At 47.9% G+C, this 15729-nt stretch overlaps 1 protein-coding gene across 4 annotated transcripts in view; it reads right to left on the bottom strand.

Annotated features, from left to right (window-relative positions):
* COL27A1 (collagen type XXVII alpha 1 chain) overlaps nt 1-14859 on the bottom strand; it is a 214281-nt gene extending 199422 nt beyond the window's left edge. Inside the window, exon 1 of one of the 4 annotated variants that reach the window (XM_075112252.1) lies at nt 14751-14859. In XM_075112252.1, the coding sequence (XP_074968353.1) occupies nt 14751-14836 (86 nt within the window). In that variant the 5' untranslated portion in view covers nt 14837-14859. The remainder of the gene's footprint in view (nt 1-14750) is intronic. The other 3 variants (XM_075112254.1, XM_075112253.1, XM_075112256.1) reach the window with 3 other exon arrangements.
* Nucleotides 14860-15729: the final 870 nt, after the last annotated feature.

Below are 15729 nucleotides of genomic sequence, written 5' to 3'. Positions count from 1 at the left end.
GAATCACTCTGGAGGCAATCATGAGGACGTGATTTTTTTGATCTATGCCAAGTACTGCTGAAAATCCAGTCTGACACTGTGATACATTTCTGCTCCTCCATTGCTAATTCAGCCAGTAATATCTACACAGACTCTGTTCCATAAACAAGTCTGAAACTAGACAGGGGGGATCAAGGGATTTTGAGGGATTCTCATGCTACAGCCAAGGAATGCTCCAACACCATCCACCAGAGACAAAAATTATAAAAGGCAGGTTCAAGAAAAGACATCCACCAGAAAAGCACTCATGGAAAGGAGTGGTTTGAACTTGAGGCAACTGTCATTTTAAAACCACATTATCTTCTTCTGACATGGATTAGGCACTTCTGCTCACCCTTAGCCAGCCATGGAAAGAACTGGGCTCCAACAAGCAAAGGCCAGCTCCCTGAGACAGAGATGCTCCTACTCAAGCCTAGAAGGCTTCTGTCAAAAGACTGGCAAGCAGGGAAAGAATCAGAACAAACCAGAGCCCCTGCGATCCCACCTAAGACAGCCAGCTGGACTCTCGCAGGGAGCAGTCATCTGCTACGGCAGAGGCAGGAGATGGGGAGATGCTTTCAGGCAAAACCAACGAGGTCTGCCGTGCAGCCGATATCGACTGGTGCACGGTAAAGTGCAAAGCGTTAGAAATCATTACATTTCTGGGCACCTTGTTTAACTGCTTTTTACAGGCAACTTTATGGAATTTGCTGGATAAACCCTCCCTGTGGAGACAAGTGGGCTGACAGGAGGTTTTCTGTCAGCTGCCTGGCATGCAGCAAGATGGCTTTTTGAGGCCTTCTGGCTACAAACCAGGAGCAACAAGGAGGTCATGTGTTTTGGTGCAAACTCCCTCCCCTCAGTATGAATCTGATGGTGAAAAATAAGGCTCCAGGCTTCAGAGGTGACAGGGTCTATGTTTGTGCACTTTGGGATGGGCAGTGGAGGAGCTGGAAGAAGATGTGCAGGTAACGTTAAGTATATAGACAAGAAGATATATTGCTATCTTTGCTAGAAACCAGCCAGGGCACCTCTGGCTGTGCCATGAGTGCACTGGAACTTGAGGCACAGGACAAGGCAGGAATGCAGGAAGAAGCAAGCTTCTCTGTTTCCAAGTAGCTGGCATCTGCTTGGAGAGCTACCAAAGGCTGAAATAGTTCATCTATGTTAAAATATACGCTCCCTACGCTTGCTTGGTTTGCCCTGGCTCTGTAAAGCAAGGCTTCATGGGGGCTTTGAGAGGTTTGCTTAGTGTTTGACAATGTGCAAAAAACATTTCAGCAGATACATGTGGCACTAGCTTTTGTACATAATATTTTACTACGTAAGGCACAGCATGTGTGTTTTGCAGCCAGCCTGCAGCCCAGGTGAGCTAACGCTGCAGCCTCAGGTAAAGGTACAAGACTCCAGGTGCTCCAGCATCACTGAAGACTTGCAGGAACATCACAAGAACCTGCATCACTGCAAAGCTGGCTGCAAGCAGACCTTTGATGACGCTCTGCAGTGCCAGGATGGCATCTCTGCTCACATTGTTAACAGACATGAAAATAAAGAGTACTATCTTCTCCTGTGCGAAGATATGCACAGCACCAGTGTGCCCCTATCCTGGGCTCTACCAGAACAATCAGTTTCTGGAGGAGACATGATTTGGTTTTCCTTTTAATGGAGAACTGTTTTTTCTCCCTGCCGGAATTGAAAAGGAGCATTTCCCTGGAAAACCCATGGAGCTGTCTCAGAAGCAGAGCTTTCCGAGATCAAACTTTAATCTCTCTCTGCCCCCCAAAATGCTCAGAACAGATCTCACTAGCTGAGAAGCGCAGACACACCATGCTAACCTGTGGGTGAGGGAAGTGGCGTTATCCAACTCTTATTATACTTAATACAGCATGGGCTGCTTTGAGCCAGGCTTTGCTTATGTAAGTCCTCAAAAAAAAAAAAAAATTAAAAACCACCCCCAAAGAAAGAAGAAATGTAACCTAATCCATTTCAGGTTTCACAAGACAATAAAAACTGCTAGCACACAAAGAAAACACTCATCGAAGGAAAGAATTATTACTGTTCTGAAAATCCATCACTTAAACATTTACCCCTGCTTATCTCTGCCTAGAAGGGTACATTTGAGAAGCCTCACATGTACAACTGAAACAGGGATTTTTACTTGTGATGCTTACCTGAAAACCATATCATGTCTTTTGCAACTCAGAACAAATATTTCAACCCATAGCTGTTCATTGGATTTGAGCTGAAAGGGGTAAGTTTTGCAATGGAATTCAGCTTCGCAAAAAATCAAAGTGCTATCTAGATTTACATCGGAAAGAAGCTAATGCTATGGGATCAGCTGGTTTGCTTCCCTGAATTGCATTTGCCTTGGAATCCGTTCTTGTACTGTTAACGCTGCATGACAACCACTGACGTTACACAGACTAACTTGTCTCTCGGTGGATGTATATCTATTTCAAATTACTCTGTCTCTTGGAAAAGAGCAGGACAGAGCCACTTCATCACAACCTGGAAGGGTCTGGAGACATTCCCAAGCAACAGGTGCAGGGAATTACATCCTAGGCATTGCCAGCCATCCACTGGAGGAAAAGCAGGTGAAGACACCTGCTGTCACCTCCCCTGGCCAAGCATCACGGTGAGCAGAAGCAGAGCAAGCCCTGGCTGCCAGATTATGGCTTCCTCCTGTCCTAACACTCCCACTAAGCAATGGCATGAGATCTGAAAAAGCCTGCTTGTCTAGAGATCTCCCATAAACTCTTCCCAATATTGAATGTGGTACCTCCCCTTCATCTCCCCTCCCATCTCTTGGCAGTTCCTGGGACCGTCTGGCAAAGCCAACACTCCTGGTCATTCTGTTTGCCCCAGAACTGATTTAGCTTGCCCCATTTTCCTTCAGCACAAGTTCAAAGTTGGGTTGGTCTTCTACAGAAGCCTTGCCCAAGCACGTAGAGCGGAAGGGCGCTTCACAGAAACAGCGCTCTGGTGTATGTATCCCATTACGGCGCTTAATCTACCCCCTCCCCTTTTTTTACGATAGTACAATATTTTTGACTTGTGCTCAGCTTGTGATTCACAGAAGTGTTGGATTATTCTCTGCAGGATTGCAGTGGCAGGTTCTTCCACCCTGAAGTCATGCAGTGGACTGTTCTCCCGTATATTCACTCGTTTTAGAGAAACACATAGGGTTTCTTTCTCCTCTAGGAGATTCTCTCAAGATCAAGCTGAATCCCATCTTCCAGCATACTTGAAGCCTTTCTACACTTCGCTGTTACCTGCAACTTTAATAGGACCATGTCCTATCACGCAGTTTATTAATGCAGGACAAAACACTACTGCACTGTTCTTGACTTCTCTGGAACCTGGGAGGTTCTTCACACTTCCAGCCTGGCGATATTACCTGAGAGTAATTAATAACTTGGAAAAACAAAGTACTGATATACACCTTACCTCATTACAATCTACACCATGTCTTTTCTAGCTTGTATACAAGAACATCAAGAGCTAAAACATCAAAATCCTTATCTACATCATAATCATCACCTACTGTTCCTCCCCATCTACAAGCCGTCTTGCTGTATCACTGAAGGAAACTTGCTTAATTTAATGGGTTGTATATTTGTTAAGGCCTCGTTATCCCCTAGGCAGTCACGAGACACTGCCTTATTCCAGAAGTCAGCGGTAAGCTACTCTGCTCTGTAGTTCTGGGTTTCTTCCCATCCCCCCGCCACTTTTTAAAGCCAAGTACTAGGTTTGCCCTTTCAGTTCTGTGTAACCTCACTCATCCCCAGGAGTCCTTGAAGGGAGCCAAGAACAAACTGGTGCTCAGAAACCTCTTTGGCACTATTCTGGGTACTTCAGGGTGACTTTTATCCCAGCCAATTATTTAAGTACCTCTAGTGTGAGCCCATACCATCACCAATGCCTTTAGAGCACTGACTGAGTTAGCAAACTGCAATTGTGCAGGTTTGGATGGACATGCTGAAGTCGTGAAATGTTCTGGCATCTTTTAACATTAGCTTCCCCCTGCAGTAGGCAGGGGACAGCTGCCTGGTTGGTCTCATTCACAATGATTTTTCCTTCTACTCTTTTCTGGAGGCATGCCTATTCATTTGATCTAGTTTCTACTTTTTTTTTTTCCTCCTTTCCTTTTTGAGTCTTAGGGCACTGAGCAGCTCCCAGCTCAGCTGAGCTGATCTCTTATTATACTCCCTCTGTTTCCTTTGATCAGGATAATTTGTGTTTGTGTCCTCCGTAAGCCAGTCTTCAACACATTACAGCAATCAACTGATCTGAGACAAACAAGACAAAAATTACTGTGTTCTGGGAGGTATGTGAAGATACTGGAGGCCATATGTTCCCATCCCCAAATGGTATGTAACTTATGCTTTCCATCTTAAGTTGCTGCTCTAGAAGCCTCTTTTATCCAGCTTAAAGGCAAGTAGTTTAAGCGTCTCTGCTCCCAACTAGAAGAATGAGGCCAGCATCCCTTAGCAGGAAAAAGGGTGTGGTCTGCGGTCAGGGAGGAGCAGCAGGACATGCCATACATACGGCCCACATATCCCGTTCAAACCACAACCATTCATGCAGAAGCAGCCTTGCAGAGTACAGCCTCCTCCTGGGCCACAAAGGTACTTTGGAGCCCTGGAGAAACGCCATGAAGCCACACTGTGCACATGACGCTCTCCGTGCATCTGCGTTATATGGCCTCCCATACCTGCATTTATGCTTTCTTTTCCAGCTGTGTTTTCAAAACTCTGCTACCCACTGACAGTGGGCTTCTGGAGCATTGCTTTTAACACTGTGCACCAAATCCCCCGTTGATGGACGGGGAGGCTGCAGTATCAGCCTGGTCTATGCGTGCCTGGGTGAAGGCCAGCACTACCCCCACAGTTTCCCTAGTTCATCATCTCACTCAGTGCAAACCCACTAGGAGCGGAAGAGCAGTTCATAATCACCTACATCAACATTTAATCCTTAGTATCTTCTTGCCCTGTGGAGCACATCAATTTTAGGCTACTTTGCCTGCCACTGACTTCCCACCTATGTCCTCTGGTATATACTTAGTCTTAAATCCAGGCTTATTCCAGTTAAGGTTCTTCATCTCTCTCCCCACCAGCCCCAGAAAGCTTCCCCAACATGTCTTTGCTGTGAACCACCACCTTCCCAGCCCTCCTGCCAATAACCCAGCCATTGCTTCGACTCACTCAGCTTGCTCCCTGCTCCCAGACCAGACCCAAGCACAATTACTGTGCGGGGTTTACCACTCCAAGAACACGGCCTCCCCCACCCTGCCGAAATCCCCGTCCCCACCCTGCCGAAATCCCCATTCAGGTCCACCCGTTAGCTCACAGTCAGATTACTGCAACTGCCTTTCCTCTGGCCTTGGCAGACAGTCTCACCTCAGCGCGTATCTGCCTGGAACAGTCCTGTAAAGATTTTTCTTAACCGGTTTGCCTTTACCCTGTGTAATTTCTCCTTTTGCATTTATCTTTTGATTTTCTCTACTGCACCAAAGCAGAGTCACTTCCCTGCTCTCTCAAGGACCCTTCAGAGCTCCACCATAAACAAGAGCAAAATGTACCCCTCTCCTCCCTCAAAGATTTTGCAGCTCTTTCCTCTGATACCTCAACTCCCCACTCCTCACCTCCAAAACAGCCAGGCTTCTGGTGTGCTAAGGCCATTACTACTTCTGAAAAATGCAGTTTGCTCTGTTGTTCTCGGTGCTCCCACGCTCAGTTTGCCCATGCCCTTACCATCGTACGCTTCGACGGCAGGCACCGTTGCTTTGTTCACACAGTCCCTGTCTGTAAGTGAGGGCCCTCCTTACGGCACTAACGTAGCTGATGATAAACTATGGTTTAGGAAGACTTGTGCATCCAAACAAACTCAAATTTCTTCCATCTTCCTTGTAAAGGAAAAATTCATCTGCTGCAATTTCTTTTTATGAGGCCAGCTTTTACAGACCCTCCAGCTCTCGTTATGGAAAATAAGTGGAAACTCCTGGCAGGGAATTATATTTTTTTTTTGTTTTGTTTTTTTTTTTTTCCTTTTTAATATATATGAGCAAAAGTGTATATTATGCTCTGCCTACATAGGCTTTGCCAACAAAATTTGCAGATGCTTGCAAAACCATGGGACAGTTGTCCAAATGCCTGCCACTTGCTACTCGTAGACAGTCATGAATTGTCCTTCTTGCTGACAAGTTAATGTTGCATCATAAACTGCCCGTATGAGGTTTAGTTGCTATAACACATGACTGAATTAAATATGTCAGAAAAATGATTAATTGCCCTAAAGATTTGGATCCTTAAAAATAGCAGAAATTCAAAACCCCGATGTTCTTTATTCTGATGCTGGTAGAATTTACATCACGGTTAATAAATAACAGGCCTCCTTCAGAAATTAGGTCATTAGATTATTCTATTTGCAAACACAAAAATGCAATCAGATGGAACCAGTAATGTCTAGGACACATAGACGAGACAACAGTGGCATCTCAAACGCTTATGGGGATTATTTCAATGAAATCTTGGTCTGACTTTCAAGTGTTTGGAGTTTTAGGTGCTCCAGTATCAGGGGTAAGATTTAAAAAAAAATATATAAAAAGGTTCTTTACAGCAACTTAGAACTTGCAGAAGACTTGTATCTTAGGATATCCCAAAACTGAGTTTATCTCCTCAAAACAGAAAACATGTGGCTGGCCCAGGTGACTGAACTCCCCGCAAATCAGTGGCACCCACCCAGCCAAGCCACCTCTGGGGGGCAAATCTATCCCCATGCACCGCTCACTGGCCCGAGCCAAAGGGATCTATACTTTCAGCATTTGAGATTGTAACTCCAGGAGGTTCTTCCAACCCCCGTCTGCACTGTATGGTATCATTACTATAAATATGCTCTGAACTCACCTATTTTCCACACATTTTGCTGCTTTTTATATAGCTGTGAGGCATAAGAACACTGTAATCAAAAAAATCTAATTCCAGGCCTAAATGCATTATGTTGAACGCTCTTCTTTGGTGCTCCTCCGGCGAGCATCGGCATGCAGCACCGCCAGGAAACCCAGCCTTCCTCCACCTTCCCCAAAATAACCAAGCGTTTGCACAATAACTTTGTTATTGCACCATAACCAAATGATTGCACACTTGCCCACCCCAAACGTGATGCCCTTTCCCCAGTAAATCAAAAGTCACCCAGCCATAACGTAGCTGGCCTTTGCCGGTGCTTGACAGCGAGTCCACGGAGGGAAATGCTTCTGGTGGGATGCTCAGGCAAACCTAGAGACAGGAAGGAAGGGGCCACGTTACCCTTTCTGAGCCAGTTCTGACCATTTCCACATACCTCTCACGCACAGAGCAGCCTTCCCAGACCCACCGCCCTGCTCGCAGCCTGGGAAGAGCTGCTGTTGCCAGGAGGCACACGGAAAAATAAAAGCCAATTATAAGTGATGGCTAGGCTGACAGCAAGTACTTAATACAACAACCACACACAAATGCCAATACGCTGGATTGAATCCCTTTCTCATCAACCCTTTGTATGCTGCAGACTGTCAAGGGGAGCATGGCCCCCAGCACCACAGAGCATGACCTCAGGACTGCCTTGCTCGGGGTGGGGGAATTGGTGCTCTGAGGCTGCAAGAAGCAGACGCAAATATAGTCCACTGGGACGTTACCAGTTTGTTAAGCTGGTACCTTCTGTCTCGGTTTATTTCTCAAAAATCCTGGCAGCGGAAGGCAATCAGAAGTTCCCCAGTGATAGAAGATGCTTTGGCCACTCAGAAGAGACAGGCTGCTTTTGACAGTAGCACACCTATTCCCAAGAGCTGTGGGGAAATTTGGCACATAAACACAATTGATTGGACGGCTTTGTCACAATATAGACCCAGGCCCATGCTGAGGGGAAGAGCGGGAAGCCCTCTGGGGCCTGCACGAGATCTCTGTCTCCTGCAAAGGGGCATGGAGCATCCCTTGGGGATAAAGGGGACTTGCACAAAGGGCTCCATCACTGCTGCTCCTGTCCTGGGGCCACCGCTGGCTCCAATAGCAGCTGACACAGGAGCCTTGACATTAAATAATATATCTGTCAGTCTGCAGTGTTGTGCCTGTGCTTTAACAGGCCTTTATAACCCAAGACACCAGAAAACAGGACACACCAGCTCTTGGGACAGAGGCCTCTCTCCTATTTTCTCTTTGAAACACCTCTCTGCTTCCCTACAGGCAGAGGAAGGTTGGGAAATAAACCCTGCGCTACTACAGAAACACAAGCCTGGCCTGTACCTGGGTTGTTTTTTCAGAAAATGCTCTCCACTGAGGCTTTTCTGTTCCCTCCAGTCTCCACACCGGGACCCCAAGCTTTGGCCAAGCCTCTGCTCCTAACACTTTTTTGTTTTCTTAAATGGACTGAGAAGTCCTTTCATAAAGTTCATGTGGGGAAAACACATTCGTTCCAGGGTCCAAGCAGGTTTTCAGCTCAGCCCCTCGCTCACATCAGCGGCAAGCCCACCTCGTGACAATGCCCAGGCCTCGAAGAACCAGCTACAAGCACAAACCCCCCTTTCTGTGAAGCTTTTTTGAATGCATAGGGCTGCTAGGAATTAAAGCAATTCTCTGACCACAGATCTCCAGGTGACAGGACGCAAACGTGAGGCACTCCCTCTGCTGACTGCCGAGAGCCTCTGCCAGCCCACTGCTGATGCGGTCTTAGGAAAACACAGTATTTAAGATGCTCTCCCCCACTATCTTCAAGTCCAGGCACTTAAGTGTGAATGCAAGTATCTGTTTTTGCAAACGCCCTGTCGTTTTTCCAGCCTTGGAGAAGTGTTAAAGGGAATGTTTAAAATATGGATAAAAGCACTCCTGTATCAGATTATGTTTCAGACCTGGGTTATTCCACATTATAATTAGTATCCTGCCATATGATTATTCCTTTTCAACATCCCTGAAAGTCCTTCTGCCCAAGGACCTCAAAGCATTGCGTAGTCATCGGCACGTGGCGCATCCAAGCGCCATCAGGTGAGCATCACCCACCCGTGTCGATGACTGGTAGGGGAAAAACAGGTAGAAGGGACATGGATAACTGGAATGAGAACTCAAACCTGCCAGCACCTCCACTGCAGGTCTCCTCCAGGGCTAGGTACATCATCTTTTTTTACAGAGTTTGGTCTTTTGTACAGTTGGGGAGAACCTTGGCAGAAAACCCAACCAATCCTCCCCTGCCCAAACCTTACATCAACACTTCTCCGACATCCAGATTGTCTTCTGGGCGTCTAACACTTTAAGGCTGCTTCATCTTCTTGGGCCCAGCTGAATACAGCAGCAGACTGACATTAAAAACAAAGCACCCTGTGCCCCATGGCTTTTTCCAGCTCAACATACCAGTAGAAGAGAGCTTGGGAAACACAGGAACTGCCAAACACTGGTGCATACTGGAGCTCAACACCCTGCCTCCAGAAGCAGCCTCAGCTTTCAGTAGTGGGGCGACAAGGCCTGCTATGGAACATGGTTGCACAGTTAACAGTTTTCAGACTGTTTATGTGCTTTAAACTGTTCATTTCCATATCTGACACATGCATGCTGATCTTCTTCCCTTTCATCATGCTGATCCTAGGCACCATACCTGGAAGGTTTTACTCATAAGGCAGAGACCTCTTCTGAACCCTCCTCAACACCCAAACTCAGGTCTCACCCTGGTGTCCTACCCAGTAATGCTGCTCCCTCCCACAGCTCCCTATTTTCTTGAGTATTTTTTGAAGAGTTAAGCTCTCACTGCTGCTGAAGGAGAGCACAGTAAAGTCCAACAACGCTCGCTTTACAGGGCAACACATCCTGGGTCAACAAACAGGTCCTAGGGCTAACTCTGACCCTGTTGCGTGGACCTGTGTGGGCAGCTTCTCCATCTGATATGTTAGGTTTCCATCAGGAGCTGGGTGCTGAGGGATGTGAACAGAAATGAGGAAGGAGGCAGCAAGGAAATACAGAAACACCTGGAGAACAAACTATTTGCTGCAAAATAATTCAGTAAAGTTACAAATAAGCCCAGTAGAATGAGTTGTCTTTCCTGGCTGTCCGGTCACAGCCACGTCCCAGGATGCACAAAACATCAGCATGGGATGGAGATGGGTTTCCCAGAAGCCCATGTCAAAAGGGACAGGGCGTGGAGGCAGCGGAGAGCATTTGGTGTCCCAGGGGAGCTGTCACAAATACTGCTCCAAAAGCTGACCTTACGGTCCTCCCCGCCAACGGGGAGGCTTTAACACCGCGCATGACAGTTGCTAAGAAAAGCAGGGAGATGGGGAGGGGTAGATTTAATAATTAGAGGGGGCTTCCCTCCTGCAAAGAGAAGGGGGGGGGGCACAGGAATGAGAAGTGAAGCTCAACACAGAGGTGGAGTCTGCCTGAAAACTGGCACGACGCATCGCTGGGCTGAAAGATTTCAGTTTTCACATGCTCCGTTTTTCCAACCCAAAAAGATGAAATTTTCCACAGAAGCAGATGCTTTTCTTGAAAGATTTCTTTGAGTAGAAATGCCAAATTCTCCATCAGGAAACTGTTCTGATGGAAGCATTTTCAACAAGCCCCATTCGAGGTCTATTTCAGGACTGGCCTTCGCTGGCCTGAGTCAGTTCTTTAACTCATCGTGGGTTGTTTTCCCTGCTGTTACGTACTTTTAAATTGAGATCGTCTCTGTTTTAATTGAGCTCCTGCTACTGTTTAGACAAGCCCTTGTTCTGAGTCAGGTTGTGAAAGCAGCAGCCCTGGCGTGGCCCCCTGGAGCAGCTCAGGCCGGCATGACCCGGGCTGCCGGGCAGCAATCGCCTCCTGATAGGGAATCCGCTTCCCAGCAGGAGCAGGGCTGCTGGGCAGGGATCACTCATCCCTCTGCAAGCGGACACACTTTTTTTCCCCAAACCCCACTCTGAAAATCCAAGCATTTAAAACTAGTTTTAAGGCATTTTCAGCCTACTCCACCCATTTCCAGGGTGATGTTTCCAATGTCAGAGTTTAAAACCATTGTCTGGTTCCACAGGGTCATTTCCACTCACATTGCCAGGGGTGAGCTGGGAATTCTTTCTTTACTCTCAATTTCAGCTCAATATTCTGCTGTGTTCAAACCACATCACCTGCTCTCCAACTGCAGGACGAGGAGGGTACCATGAAGCAGCAGATGCCACCTGGACAGCAGAGTACGGCATCTGGCCCCGCACAGCATCAAACAGCCTGGGATGCTCCACCCTGTCCCCAGGCCTTGCTCTGGTGTTTGGCCACCCTTCGCAGAGAGGGCTTTTACCAAACACCTAATTGCATTTTCCGTTGCTCCGTGATTTGGGCAAGGTGGGCTGTAGGCTGGCCGGGGGCCCCGTTTCGCTGCCTTCTGCTTATGGACTGGAGCCCACATGGTTACTCTACAGGGGATGGGGTAAGACGGCTCAGCCGTGCAGAAACCCCAAACCTCCTTTAAGACTTGCAACAACAGCACCTGGGTAAATTCTCCTAGAAAATGCCCGTCACGCCTTAATTTCAGCCACTTTGCTGCTGCGTATGTTGGCAGGCATTAACGAACAGGGCAGAGTCCCAGAGCACTAACCCAGACCGATAGCAGCAACCTCTGCCTTGATCCACAAGACGGAGAAGCATCTGGCACAAATATAGCCAATGCCAACAAATTGCTCCCCATTGAGAAAACCACCCGCAACTAGCGCTGCGCATGCAGTCGTGCGGACCCCCGCAAAACACGCTGCCCCCCCTCCGGCAGGTCCTGCTCTGCACCAGGGAGGTGGTGGCTACGTTTCCCCGCGTGTCATCCTTTCTCGGTGCTCCCACCAGCTTCTCCCAGGCGTGAGCGGAGGATTTGTGGCCTGGGGTTGCCCTCTCGTGGTGCAGCTCGAGTGAGACCTTGCAGCAGATTTCAGGGTCGTCCCCCCCGCAGGCTGGCAGTGCAGATCTCCACATCACGCATTCAGACCTACTGACATCAATTCATTTCCTTAGCTACCTTCTTGCACCCCTTCGAAGCGGTGCACGGACCGATGGCTGAAGTCGGCTGTGCTGAGCTGCACACGTTCTGCAGCCGAGAACAACATTCTTCCACTCAATACTGTTTTTCATAGAAACAATTAAAAATGTGTAAGGGGATTGGATTTCCAATAAAAACTCAAGCCAAAAACTATTTAAAAGTTTGTGTAAAAAAAAAAACCCAACCAAATCAAAACAAACTCTGCTTTAGCCAAGACCTGAACCAAAAAGTTATTCTTGTCCTTCCACAAATAACTCCTACAAAACAGTAGATCCTTTGAAACCAAAACCAAAAGCTGTACCACAAAGGAAGATTACCTGTTTTCACTTTATAATTTCAAGTTACAAAAAACACTTCATCTTTTATTAAACTGGATCTTGGTTTAAATTAAAATTTATTTTTAAATAGAAATATCGTTCACTTCTCTCGGCAGCCTAAGTGTACTAGGGTGGGAGTTCAATAATGTCTGCGGCTGTCAGATTCCCCCAGATCTGTTATTTAAGAAGGTAGTTTAATTCGCAGCACTACCTAGAAGTGAGTTAAATACTTCTCTACAGGAGGTGGTAGATGCTGGGTCCACTGAGGCTTGGGCCTCCTGAGCTAAGCTCCTCACCTCCCGGGTGATACACCACTGCGATCAGGGCATGGTATTGAATGTCATCTCAAATGTATAGGTGCTTCCAGGGGATGTTTTCCCCAGCGTTGGGCCGGACAGGCTGCCAGCTTGCAGCTGCGATCGTTCACTGCGCACAGTCTCAAAAGCTAACACGTGGACCGAAGAGGTCTCTGATTCAGTGTCCTGTCTCCAGCAGCGGCCAAAGCAGACGTTTAGAGAAACCGTGTGAGAACAGGCACATTTGCAGCCATCCCTCCCCTGACACAACCTCGCGATGTCATGATGCTTTGCTACTCAAATACATGCATTTGTACCTCAGAACACCCGCTGAGGTAGGGCAAATCACAGGGAGTCCACACCTTTAGAGCTTCACATCCTGCAATGCTCTTGTTTGCAAGGCTTTGAAGCAAGTCTGTGGATCTCTCTGCAGCTCACTGAACCTCTTCAACTTTCTCTAGAAACCTATAACCACTCTGGGAACCTAATGACCCACGCAGATGAAGCAGGACGTGTTTGGACTTGCAGTCACACCACCGAGCCGGACAACCTTCAGGGAGGTCCTGCACATCCCCGAGGACATCCCACACCTGACCCCTTCGTTCCTGCCCTTCACTGGTACCGTTAAGGGCCAGAAGATCCTAACTTGAGCATCTGCTGTGAGCTCCCACCAACCCAACCAAGAAACACAGGATTAAAACTAGCAAAGGCTGCACATTCCAGTTACAGTCACAATTTAGTGTGAGACACTTAAACACACAAACCCTATGAGGAAGTCACCAGGTAGCTTTCCATCCCCAAAATAACACAGCCTGTAGGCAAACTAAGAGAAATCTGCTTTAATCAAATGCCCCTTGGTACAGAGCCCAAAGGATGGAGCTGCATGGCGCACATTGCATGGTAGGTCAGACCAGATGATTTAATAGCTGCCTCTGGCTTTGAGATCTTCTATTAGACTTGGAATTTCAGAAAAGCAACAATCCCAGGAAAATCGATGGAAATGCAATTTGATTAATGGTTAAGACATAACAGCCAATCTGTATTTTGACCAGCACATCACAAGCGCACCAAGCACTTTAAAAAAAAAAACATCAACACTCCAACTTTCTAGCAGCCTCAGACACAAAGAGAGAAAAAGCGCGTTTAAACACCTGAGATGAATGGGAGCCAGGAGTGCTCTGCTGCCATCTCCAGTGCACAGGGTAAAAACACACAGAGAAAACCTGTGTGCGCCTCATCTACTGGCGGATGCCACGTGCATTTTGCAAGTCAGAGATACGCACCAGCAGTTTGCTAAGGGAGAAGATCCAGTCACATGTGATTTCCTTAAAATGATCTCCCTAAACAGCACCTCCTGCTGTTACTGCTGAGGATTCTGGTCCAACCCCCTCGGGGAATTTCTTGCTCCAAGATTTGGGCATCGTCTTCTCTGATCATGCAGAAGCTGAGGTAACAGGTCTGAAGAGATGCATGTGATGTGCCCTAACAAACTAAACGGCAACAGGCAGCTACTGATGGAGGGAGACAGATCCACCCAGCAGCTCCTCTCTTGCATACACAGCACTGAGGAGGACACAGGTGGCTCTCTTCTGAGCTTCACCCATGGATCAGCCAAACAAGACACCACGATAAATCATGCACATGTTTAGACTGGAGCTTCATTCTCTAAACCTCACCGAGTACATTAATGGGGCTTCACTGTGCCCCAGGCATCACCCAGGCTCAGCGCTCTCTTTACCTGCACAGGCAGGAAGCAGTGGGCAGAACCTCTTTACGCCCTTAGTTACCATCCACCGAGATGTTATCCAGAGCTGGGAACAAATAAACAAAACCAACCAACATTAATTGGCTCCTTGCATCCCCTGCCAGGGACGTGGCAGCTTTCAGGAGCCACCGCCACCCGCAGGCTGAGCTGATGCAGTTCCTGTAGGGACACATTTCTCCTGGGTCTGCAGAGACCTTCCTGAGATTTACACTCACTGCAGCTAAAAAGCCTCGCTAGAAAAACAGGAAACTGAAATTCTGCAAAGCAAAACAGACCAAGCCCACGAAGCAGGTATGCCTGCTGGGGACCAGCCAGCCCCAGGGAGCAGTGGCACGAGCTACTCACCAGCTGCCCGTGGCACTGCTCCTGGCTCTCCCCACATGCCACCCTCCAACAGGCAGGCTTGGTCCCGACTGGCTCAGCCCACCCATCAGCACCCCTTATTGCACTCCAAAATCCCCACTCCCTCCTCACCCACGTTCACACTGGAGTGGGGAGGAGGCTCGGCACCGCCAGCACGCACTCCCCCCTGGGGCGGGACCACCCAGCCGCAAGAGCTGCCCAGGGCCTGGATGCTTTAATTCCTGCCTTTGCTCTCAGCCCTGAGAGCAGATTGAGGCCAAGTTCTCATTACTGCAGATCATTAGCAGGACGGGAAGAGGGCCTCCCCTTATCACTTTCCCACGTTGACACTGAAGAATCTGCATCACTCTGCTCCCAGCAGGAAGATCTCCTGGTTTGGATTGAGGTGAGCAGCCTCAACACAATCTCAGCCCCAAAGCATTAACCCTTTCTGCATTCATGCAATACCTTTTATTGCTGTTTCGTACACTGAGGATATCCCTCAAGACCCAAGCAACTGCTGTCCTCAGAGGGCAACCAAACAACTTGAACGGCACGAGCTGGGCATCTTTCACTGCTATATGTTTTCAGCACTGATGTAGTTAAACCAGAACCAAAAACTCATCTGGAAGGTGATTTCTGTTAAACAGGAGCTGTGTCAGGTGCTGCCCGGGACCCTGGCCATCCCCTCCATCCTCCTCCTCCATCAACAACCAGGCCAGGAGCCATAGGGGTTTGAAATAACTGGTGGAAAAGCATTGCTCAGCCCCCATCACTGGAATGCTTCAAGTTTGCTTCTTCACCACCAATTTGCTGTCAATTTAACTTAATGTCCAACAGCTCATTCAACAGCATGGATTTTTATAAATAAAGCAAACTAGGGAAATTCTGCATGTTAGTGAGTTCAGACATACAGGTAACAGACTGGTGAAGGTGATAGAGAAGCCAACGCTACCCTTAGCGGCAGCAGCAGCAGCCACTG

This window comes from Phalacrocorax aristotelis, chromosome 17, assembly GCF_949628215.1.
Source record: "Phalacrocorax aristotelis chromosome 17, bGulAri2.1, whole genome shotgun sequence".
Classification (NCBI taxonomy): domain Eukaryota; kingdom Metazoa; phylum Chordata; class Aves; order Suliformes; family Phalacrocoracidae; genus Phalacrocorax; species Phalacrocorax aristotelis.
Note: the sequence above shows the minus strand (reverse complement) of the source record. Positions and strands in the feature narration are given on the sequence as shown.